The sequence below is a fragment of the Chenopodium album genome, chromosome 10 (assembly GCF_948465745.1).
Source record: "Chenopodium album chromosome 10, dcCheAlbu1.1, whole genome shotgun sequence".
In the NCBI taxonomy this organism is placed as follows: Eukaryota; Viridiplantae; Streptophyta; class Magnoliopsida; order Caryophyllales; family Amaranthaceae; genus Chenopodium; species Chenopodium album.
In genome coordinates, this window is record NC_137843.1 from 52,182,552 (window position 1) to 52,193,510 (window position 10,959).

Sequence of the window (10,959 nt, forward strand, 5' to 3'; positions counted from 1 at the left end):
TTAGGTCCTCAAAGGTGAAAAAAAAAAGTGGGAAGTCCTTAAAGGTGAAAAAATCAAAAAAGGAAGTCCTTTCATTATACTTAACCCGTATTAAATCATGTGAATCTCACTTTTTTTAAATACCGTGAAAAGGTGTGAGTTGCAACTACTCCCTCTGTTTTTAAATACTGCTCCACTTTTCTTTTACGACCGTTTTTAAATACTTGCTCCAATTCCTTATTTCAAAAACTTTTATAAAACTTAATTCATTTCTCTTAAGTGAGGCCCAATTTTATTACTTTTAGATTCTCTCCTTTCTAATTTACCTTTCATTAACCCCACTATCTCTACATTTATTTACTTTCTCCAATTTCTCCTAAAAATTTGCGCATGGAGAAATAGAGAAAGTATTTAAATATAGAGGGAGTATTAAAAAAGGAAGGAAGTAAATTAATTGGAATACTACAACTATTAGTATTTTTCACACTCATTTTTTTCTATTAACTTCTACTCCCTCCGTTTTTTTTATTTGCATCACTTGTGTTTGCACGGAGTTTTAGGAGAGTGAATTTGGTATAATATAATAATATGAGTGGATGAAAAATTTCTTATGGTAAAAGTAATGTGGGGACCATAAAAGTGAAAATATGTGAGAGAGAGTAGTGGATACCATGAAAGAGAGAAATGATAAATTATTTGAGTGAGGTTTAAAGTAAGAGAGAAAATTAATAAAAAAAAATGATATAAAATTACTATATATAGAAGTGATGCAAATAAAACAAAAACATCCATAAAAGGAAAGTGATTCAAATAAAAAAACGGAAGGAGTAATAGTTCTTAACATGTATGCCAAAATAGTTTCTTGGCAATAAAAATGCAACGAATTAGGTATTTTCCAATTGAATGGAACCACATAAATAAATAAAAGTACCTCAATAATCCACGAAAAACCTTAACACTATCTGCAATCCACAGATCCTTCCAGGACAAAGAAAGACCACATATACAAAATTTGACAAGGTTTGCTACAGCAAAAACTTCACTATCTTTTACCTGAAAGGGCAGCGCGACTGCAACTATTTATAAAATATCCATATGAAATTACATCAATTTGATCATGCAACAAAAAAAGATTAAAAAGAAAAAAAAAGAAGGAAAAAAGGGCTATTAGGTGAAACAAAAATGATCATTGATCAGTAATGTAAATGAATGAAATGATATTAGCTATATTTACACAATTGTGGCTAAATTGCCACAAAACTTACATTATACCACACTTGAACCATCATCGCTCCCTTTATTAGGTTGGAAGTAAGGAATTAGGGGATGCTTCAACAACAAGGTACTCCTTTTTCCTTTCTTTTGCTCTTTCTCCTGCTCCATACACAATGACTTCTCTCTTTCTCACGCCAAATTAGCACATAACTATTGTACGCTTGTCGAATATATTATTATCCTTCATCCAAAGCGCAAATATCAGTAATAATTTCCCGTTGAGCAGAGAATATACTTTCTGTCTTCTGATCTTCCGAAGCATATAATCATAATCCTTCCCAGCGACTTCAGTTAGCCTTTGCTTCAGCAACCCCCCCGAGCACAGCAAAAGTAGATTGAGCAACGCATGCATCTGATAGTGTACCATAATGCTTTAATTGATTTTGTCATAGATTACAATGAGCACAGCTCCTCACGCACCAGCAGCACATACTTCCAGTGGGCATCAGTATGGATCAGCATGAGTTTGCAAGCAATCTGCTAAACGGATCTAATCTGCGAGAAGAGCCATTTTGTGACTTCGCCTGGTCATTGCAAGCACTGCTCACACGCAAAGTTCTCCTATTTCTTATCCTCCGGTATAAGAAATCTTCCGTATCTAATACATATGACACCTACGACACATGCCAAATTACCGGGTGCAATAAAAAATTAAAAATTAAAACAAAAATTATTCCACACACTTGAGCTCTAAAAAGCATGCAATCAACCTTTTTCAAAATGCCTATCTCTTCCAATGATCAAAATACCTTGGACGAATTGCAAGCTATCTTGCACTCTAATCCATTGACAACTTGAACTCCTTCCATAGCCTTGGAAGCACTAGATGATTCTTCTCCACTCGTATGTTGGTGTTTATTCCTGCTACAGCACGTATCTTAGCTTCAGCGGAGCTCAAAGCTCCAATCAATAATTTAAAAACACAAACATTGCATACCTCTTCAAAAATATCCCAGGCTTCTCTTTCTTATCTGGGACAGCTGAGAGATAATCATTATGTAGATAGCTTGAAAAGTTGGGTTCCATTGACACAGCTGTCACTTCGGGTTTTTCATGCCCTTTCTCCATTAATTGGATGGACAATCGCGTTGGTGAAGATGACTGCATCATACACGAACATATATGAAACAAATGAACCAACAACTGTCCAATATTATATAACAAACTCCAGGAAAAAGGAAATCACACACACACACAGGAGAAAGTAGGAAATTCCAAAATGACATACACATTCAATACGGTATATGTTCTCGTCATGAAGTAGAACGCGAGCATTTTCGTGATAAACGACATCTACAAATCTCTCGGGTTTTCTGGAGCTTTCATATGCATATAGCTGAAGAAGCTTGTTGTCCACTTCCTCAGAGGCCAATATTTGAAGCTGAGATCCAAATACAAAAGCAACCAAAAAGGTAGAAAACAGTTAGATATTATTACAAGGATAAAACAATTAAATAACAAGTGCTTGGAAATTGATAGACCTGCTTGACAAGCTTGTATATAAGCTTGTCTAAAGTGAAAAGAAGATATGATTGAGTGCCAACAATGGCTCGACAATCATCCTCAAATTTGGTGTTGTCAGATGTACCATCAACCAAACTAAATAGTGCATTCATGAATCTGTACCAAGAAAACTATGTCAGATTACCATGCACTGACCAACAAAATGGTTAAAAAGTAGAACAATAAAGCCTTATAAATGGGAACCTTGAAGAATACAGGTCAGATGGAACTGTTTCATGGGAAGATTTCCATTTGCGGTCGGCTGTAGTTGAGTTAATCTTTGCTGATTGAATTCTTTCATACAAAGTCTGGCCAAAAATAATTGCAAGTTTTAAGGTCACACGAGAATAATCAACAATAATTTGAGATGACTCCAAAGTAAACCCTTCCTTACCTGATGTAATCTAAAGAGAACATAGAACGAATCGTTTCCATAGAAAATGCGGGAAATTTTTCTTCTTTCATTTAAAGGTGCAGGGACATGCTTTGTTAGAGGCTTCACTGTTTGCAGAAAGCGTTCAGAAAGAGGCAATGATATTCCATCTCCATCTTCTTGTGCATCAGCCATTCCTTCAGCCTCACCCTCACTCTCAGCCTTGTTATCATTCCCATCATGTTCCCCATCTTCTTCATGCTCAGGAGAGCAATCCTCTCCATCACCAGACTCACTGGGGGAAACATCCCCATTTTCTGAGGCATTCTCACTGTCCTCCGATGACCTGTGAGCACTCTCTTCGCCTTCATCATCAACATCTGCATCATTTCCTCTTCCAGCATCACCTTGATGTACCTCACCTCTCTGTCTGCTTTGGTGTGGAGCACTTGAAGCACCATCATTTGGCTTATTGGCAGGCTCCGTGACTGTATCCCCAAAAACTGCAAAATTATCCTCCTCAAAATCTCCATTTGGAGACAACTCACCCTCTTCTCTTTCAACTTTGGCGTGCCCATTAGACTCTTCGCAGTATTTAATTTCTTTGTTTTGTCCTGTTGTCACTCCATTTGATGCAGGAACTGGTCTTGTAGAATCAACAGCCTGCAAAATCAAAAGACATAAATACATTTTATCAATCAACCAAGAAAAGAGAAACTTTGCCATGACATATTAAAATCATCAAAATATCTGAGAAGTTGGTTCACTTCACTTCTTTTTCTTATCAGACATTTACACAAATGCATTCAACTTCTAAAGGTGTGCACCAGTACAGTAAATCAGAAGGAAAAAAAAGTGACATAACCATCAATGATGCACAACAGTTAAGGTAGAGAAATACCTCTAACGAAGGTAAATTTCCACCATTTGATCTCAACTCCAGCCCATTGTTCTCTGCTGCATTCCCAACTCTCAATTGTGTGGTACTATGACCTGATACAGGGTCAGATATCAACCAGCACGTTGGGAAAAAAATAAATTAATAACCAATATAAAGTCAAAACTATACATAGTCCATTGTTACAAACTATTGACTCTTATGCTTAAAATAGTAACGTTACAGTCACTGTTTCAGGGCAGAACTAACATACTCAATACTCATAATATCAAGTATGAAACTGGAAAGCTAAGGATGAGCAGCATTTTTCTTATTTCATTGATATTCAGTAATTGTTGCTATGTTAACATCACAATTATAAAGGATCAGTGAACAAACCTGACGGATTTTCAATGTTCCTTCCATGCAATTGCTCAACTCCAGGAGGAAGAGATGGGTTAGAAGCGGCCAATCGTTCATTAGACGTCGTTTGTTTTCCATGACCAGATATTTGATCAATCATGTTGCCATTACTCTGTGATCGAACTTGATGCAGGCCACTGCTACTAGCATCAGGATACACATCATCTTTAGCAGGATTGCCAGAACTGGATTGTTCTGGCAGACTACTTTCATGTTTACGAACAGCAGCACAGCCACTAGGAATTCTATCACTTTCACCAATAGCAGGACCGTCTGTTTTGGTAACCTCATTCTTGGCTCTAGTGGCATCTTCAGAGTCCTCTGCACCCTGAGCTCGAGCAGGCACACCAAGTACAGGTTCCAGGAAAGATGTCCAGATTTTCATCACTTTATCCAACTGTTCAGCTGTACAAACTTCAGCGCAGGAATATTTAATGAGATCATACAAATCTTCATGTAACTCTGCATCAGGGTACTCAAATTCCATGTGGGATATAACAGGTCGTCTGTTTCCAGCAGCAACAGCGAAAAGCACATCATCCTCTTTGCATTTCTGCTCACTAATCTCTTTAACCTCTGCCAATAAAGCTGCGAAAGAAAAGAAAGAGGATCCAACAAACAAGTTTGTAAAACATTTCCACCCATCACACTTAATCCTTACGTTATGAACACATCAACCAGCCAAAACTATAACAGTCAACAAAAACACACAACCCCCTCTCAACCCAAGAAAAAGATAACAGATAAAACCAGGCTAAATCGAGGATGAAGGAGGGGAGAAAGAAAAGAACCTTTATAAAAAAAAAAACAAAATTAAAAATAAAAAAATTTGTTCACACAAGCAAGAGATTTAGGGTGCAGTGCTTTTACTCATTTCCTAGACAACCTGAAAGTTTGAGAGTTTATAACAAACAAGGATGATAACTCACCCAGTTTTGTATAAAAAAGCAAATTACCTTTTGTACTCAAGCTCTTTGTGTCTTGCTGCTTAAAATAGAAACTACGATGATCAAGTGATTTATGATAATTCTTGGAATATATTTCAGCCCACACCTTGTTGAAATCAGCTCGGCATCTGGCCCATTCTTCTTGCTTTTGTTTCAAGCGAGTCAATATAACAGGCAAAGCAAGAATTGCATTCTTTTTCAATACATCCATGACATCAAGACCATGATCCCCATATAACCGCTCAATACATCTCAGATTTATAGCTGGAAAAAAGGAAAGCAGTGTCAGACACAATACAACATCAGATACTCTGTAAATATAGCTTAAAGTTTAGAATCAGAATGTACGTGTAAAGTGGTCCTCTATCCGGATAGGGTTTTCTGATTTTATCATGTTCGAGTTGATTTTGTCCAAAAGATCTTCCACACGCTTAATTGTTACGTTCACGGACTCTAACAGCATGTCCAGTTCAAACCTGACAAATGACAATGGAACATCACATGGTTAGATAAGGATCGCGAATCCTCAATAGGGTATGACACTATGACGTATGTAACAGACAGGAAGTTGGATATACTTAAGAATTATAACACACTTTTTACAAGTTGATTCACTGACTTTGATGCAATGTAAACAATCAAGACATGAACTATATAGGATAGATACCTGTCATCTTCACACCGAAAGAGGCTCTCCTCATACTGATTTTTACGCATGTGTTTAAATGAGTAATCCTCACTTCCAGAAGTAACAGAGACCCAGTGATCATTCAATACTTCAGCTCCAAGCTCCGTCCTATGGCTTGCCAAAGGTATGGGATACTGCATCATTTGCACAGACATGGGGTTACTGAAAGATGTCAAACAGAAAACATCATTTTCCATAGAACAAACAAACAAGAATCAGCCTACACTCTTGGGAAGCAATCGATAACTAGGTGTGCAGCGTTCACAGTTGGAGAGGTCAAGCTCTTGTATAGGTTTTCCTATATACTTATCCTTGTTCGAATTTGAAGACATTCTCAGATTTGCAACTTCTTTATTCCCATAAACACCACTTCTATCAGTGCGGTCCCTTTCCCTGCTCTCACGATCTCTATCCCTGTCTTCTCTTACACTATCCCTATCTCGCTCCCTATCCTCAGGTTTTACTGATTTTGATGGACCATCGCTCCACAAAGATTCTGGCCACAGGGATTCTGGACAAAAATGGCCACTCAATATTAGGGAATTATTGACAAAAGCAGCAGAGCATAGCCAAAATTTGCGACACCTAACAAATCATATGAACTTCTAATGAAGAAAAAATATTAACGCGTGCAAACTTAGAAAGAGGGTGTTGATTGCACATACTTTTGCTTATAACACTGCCAAGAAATCCATCTGCAAAAACAAAAAAACAAAATATTTGTCATCAGAGATGAGCATTATATCTGAAAAGATGATAAAAGATAGCAAAATAGTCTCATGTGGTACCAGGTCTCTCACAGCGTGCCAAAAACTCATCAAACCCATCCACGAGATCTTGATAATTTGCTAGTATATCACGTACCTTAAACAAAACACAGAAGTGTTCAATTTATTACTGATAAAGTTCGTTGATATTAAGAGTTTAAATGAACTTCTATAAATAAGAAAACTCTTAATGCAAGGGGAAAAAACACATTAACTTGATTTGTAACAATATTCATCATGACCAATCTTGGTGTCAAAAGTGTAAACCAAATGGGGGGAAAAAAATTTTAAAAAACATAGTGAAATGTTGGGAAAATATATTATTCAGTCTTACCAAAGCTTGCAATTCTTGTCTTGTGATTATCTCCCTGCTGTATATGTGAAGGCATTTTAAAAATTCCTGATAATCATCAGGATTATGTAACCCCTCCTTAACTTTTTCACAGAATGCAAATTCTTGGCTGTACAAACCTGCAGCAATGTCACCAACTTAATGACATTACACGAATAAGTACGAGTACAAAAAGTTGACTGATATTTTATGGGTCTGCCTATTCAAGCCTTACAGACGATGGGACCTAAAACTCCTACCCCCACCTAAAAACATAAGTATGGTCAAAGAAGAAAGCCAGAGGTAGGAGACTAACAATACATCAGACATCAAAGGAAAGATATTTACGTGATAAGTAAATTGCTATTGCTGACTTTAACACTAATATAAATGATATACTGTTTCTTAAAGAAGTAATAATTAAGTAAAATAAAGCATATGTTCTGCTTCCCAAGTCAATAGTTAACAATCTTTATGGTGTTCCAAGCAAAATGTCAAACTGGGATGAGAATCCTACAGAGCATAACCCGACATTCGTTACAACGAAAAAGCAGTTAAACAAAAAAGTCATTGCCTCATGAATAAGCAGTTATAAACAGTTGCAAACTAACGCAAACAGTTTATATGCATTTAGTTCAGCCGACAATGAACTGTGTATGCGAGTGTCAATGCAGAAGCAGGAGCAAGAGCGCGTGCATTAAGACACAGACAAACTGCACAGCACTTAGATTCCACTTTATACACTTTCAAACATTTGATAACACCATAACCAAAGAACCATGGACCAAAATATTCACGTGAAAAATTCAAAGTCTGTATGCTCACTTTTTATAGCAGCACTCTTATCATCATAAGACCCAGGGACACTACGCGGTCCATAGTTTTCCGCACCTTGGTCTGTAATAGAGTCTTCAACCCTGAAAGCAACTTTAAATTTTGTTAGAATTATCCACGCCAATATATTCCTGCTTATAGCTCTGATCATCTACCGCCGATTCTGACCTGATAATACCATCTTTTTTATCTCTTTCTTTATCCAGCCGCCTCCGCTGCTCTCGCTCTGCCTTCCCCAATTTATCATTGTCCGCATCAGAGCCATCAACATTGAACTCACGATCCTTCTGCTTAAAGCAAATAGAATAACCATTAGCAGGAAGGTCTATGTAGAAGAAAATAGCAAAGCAGAAGGATCATGTAGATGAAAAAAGCAAAACAGGAAGATCATGTAGAAGTGAACAGAAAAGCAAGAAGAATGAGGAAAATACCCTATCTATCGGCCTTGTTAAAGGCATGGCTAAATTCCTGTCCCGCAAGATAGAATTTTTACCAGATGGACCATTTTGACCTGCTGTTGCTCCTGACGTATCAGGAAGAAAATGTGTGAATTCCTCAAGAAGGTCCCGATGGTCTCGGAAGAGTTCGGCCACCTGCACATAACGAATATGATAATATGTCAACCAAGATCATAACAATTAGATTTTTTTCTCTCATTAGAGATCATTGGTTCCATAGGCTTTTAAATCCTATCTTATATCCTCTCCAAAAATTTCCTGTTTCGCCAGATCACCTACTCAATGCATCATTTACCGTAAACTTTTGAAAAAAAATAATAATAATAATAATTTGAGTTAACAGGAGTCAAAACAAAAGAGTGGGAGAAGATGCAACACAAAATGGGGCACAATATCTTCTCCCTCTACAAGACCGCCTTCCCTCCCCTCTCAAAAAAAATGCAAAATCAACCCAAAAAACAAAAAAAAACAAAAGCAGGGGAAAAAACATACCTCCTGATAGACCTCACTGATGGTCTTGTTTTCTTTCCTATACATATTTAAAATGTCAAGAAATGATTTATAGACACGCTCATCACCGTGAAACCGCGACTGCAATAGAAACCCAAGCCATCTTTACGCATACAAGAAGCAAACAATATTCACTAATAACACCCCAAAAAAATGCCATATTTTTCACCTTAATTTTATTAACAAAACTGATTGCTTCTTCAAATTCAACTGGCTTTTTTGCAGGAGGATTATCATCCTCAGGAGGAAGGGTGATTTCATATCCCTTGGGCAAAAAGGTATTAAATCCCAATATTAAGTCGCGATGCCCTTTGAACAAATCTTTAACCCTTGCAATAACACCAGTAGTGTCGATTCTACAAAACAGCATGCAAAATGCGGTTGGTTTACTACAAGTTCAGAACAATTGTATCAAACAAATATCACTCAACAAGCTCAATAATGATCAGACCTTTGGGCCTTAAACTCCTTCATAACTTCTAAAAACTCGTCATATTTCTCCTTCTTCTCTTGGAACATTTCCTTCACTGCCTTCAGGTAAGCTAAGGCATCGTTGGTCGTTAATCTCTGTGGTGTAGGTGCAACAGCCCCGCCACCTCCAACCATTTGAGGCTGCCCCGAGCTTCAATCACCAAAATACAAAATTTTCATTAGTCGAAAAGTCTCACATTGACGAAATACAACTAGCCATCACAAAATTCACCAAAAACCAAAAAGGGATACCAATTAATTAACAAAACAAACATTCAAGGCACCAAATAGCAAACAAACACCGATACAAACTTATATTTGATCTACTAAACTTATTTCCACAAAAGAAAAACAAAATCCGTTACACAAACACGGTAAAGATCAAATCTTTACCCTACAACACACTACAAAATTACCAATTCAAGATTACAATTACTAATCAGGAATCAAAATCATCAATCAAACATAAATTGAACATTTTTTTTAAAAACCATATCACACTCATCAAACATACAAGCAAATTAAATATTAAATAAAATAAAAAAATTAAAGCCTAAAAAAAGTGAGGAGAGAGAAAATTACCTCTCGCCGCGATAAGAACTAGCAGGTTGCGGCCGTTTAACTTGAGGCCCTGTAAATACATCATCTCTAGACCTCTTCATATCTAAAAAAATCACCACTAATTTCTCCTTCAACGAATCATAGCAGCTCTAATTTCTCACTCAATAATCGCAAAAAAATAATCTAAAAATTCCTGTAAAAAAATACAGAAAAAAACGCTCATTCAGCATTTGAACGACATAAAAACAGATCTAAATAGCAAAAAATTTAAAACATACAACACCTAAAATTCAAACAATCTAACAGATCACAAAAACAAAAAAATTAAAAAAAAATTAATCGCATTACTTTAAAATTAAGCAACGGCAATCATAATTAACAAGTAATTAACACAAAATTAAAACAACAAATCAGAACAATCAACCAAACTAAAAAAATAGGATAATCTAATTAAATAAACAAAAAACAAAAAAAATAAAGGATCGCTGAAAACTTACCAAGAACAAAATCTACAATCTAGTTTTTAAAAGAACACAACACAAATTACACAACAAAAAAAAATGGTGATGAAGAAAAACTTGTTGATACTTTGATGATGATGAAATTAGGTTTCGAAAATCGGAAATAATTATTCAAAAAAAAAAAAAAAAAGAGTTTTGGCTTTTTTTGGTAGAGAAAAAAAAAAGGGAGAGAGAGAGAAAAATGGAGGAGGGATTTTTGAGCTATGTTTTGTGAAGGGTGATAATAATAAGTTTGTAAATGAGAAGCCGAAGGAGAGGCGATGAGAGAGAAAATTACAATTAAAAATGAATTACAAAAAATAAAATTAAAAAAAAAAAAATGATTTTAATTTGTTACAGTTGTTCGTAAATGAATTACGTAGTATAACGGGAGAGAATAGGGCAGTGGTGTTGGTTTTTTTCACTACCGGAGTTCGGAGTAATAAAATGGGTTTGGGCATT

The 10,959-nt window shown here is 36.1% G+C and overlaps 1 protein-coding gene across 1 annotated transcript; it reads right to left on the reverse strand.

Annotated features, from left to right (window-relative positions):
- Nucleotides 1-897: 897 nt before the first annotated feature.
- On the reverse strand, nt 898-10,725 carry LOC145562522 (paired amphipathic helix protein Sin3-like 4). The gene is made up of 24 exons (XM_081622825.1): nt 10,495-10,725; nt 10,019-10,190; nt 9,417-9,587; nt 9,135-9,321; nt 8,948-9,046; nt 8,429-8,590; nt 8,166-8,284; nt 7,989-8,080; nt 7,167-7,303; nt 6,854-6,929; nt 6,731-6,760; nt 6,290-6,576; nt 6,045-6,199; nt 5,726-5,853; nt 5,387-5,641; nt 4,407-5,018; nt 4,032-4,123; nt 3,152-3,793; nt 2,962-3,065; nt 2,736-2,874; nt 2,483-2,635; nt 2,192-2,355; nt 2,004-2,118; nt 898-1,868 (listed from the first exon to the last, which is right to left on the reverse strand). The coding sequence occupies exons 2-24, from the start codon at nt 10,096-10,098 to the stop codon at nt 1,710-1,712; spliced, it is 4,158 nt and encodes a 1,385-aa protein (XP_081478951.1). The 5' UTR covers nt 10,099-10,190; nt 10,495-10,725; the 3' UTR covers nt 898-1,709.
- Between the last annotated feature and the right edge of the window lie 234 nt (nt 10,726-10,959).

Bases quoted from the DNA above. Each gene is read 5' to 3' on its own strand.
- LOC145562522 (XM_081622825.1), bottom strand. From the start codon at position 10,098: ATGAAGAGGTCTAGAGATGATGTATTTACAGGGCCTCAAGTTAAACGG. The intron at 2,875-2,961 runs GTTCCCATTTAT...TTCTTGGTACAG, and splicing joins TCTGACCTGTATTCTTCAAG to ATTCATGAATGCACTATTTA. The intron at 2,636-2,735 runs GTCTATCAATTT...TTTGGATCTCAG, and splicing joins TATACAAGCTTGTCAAGCAG to CTTCAAATATTGGCCTCTGA.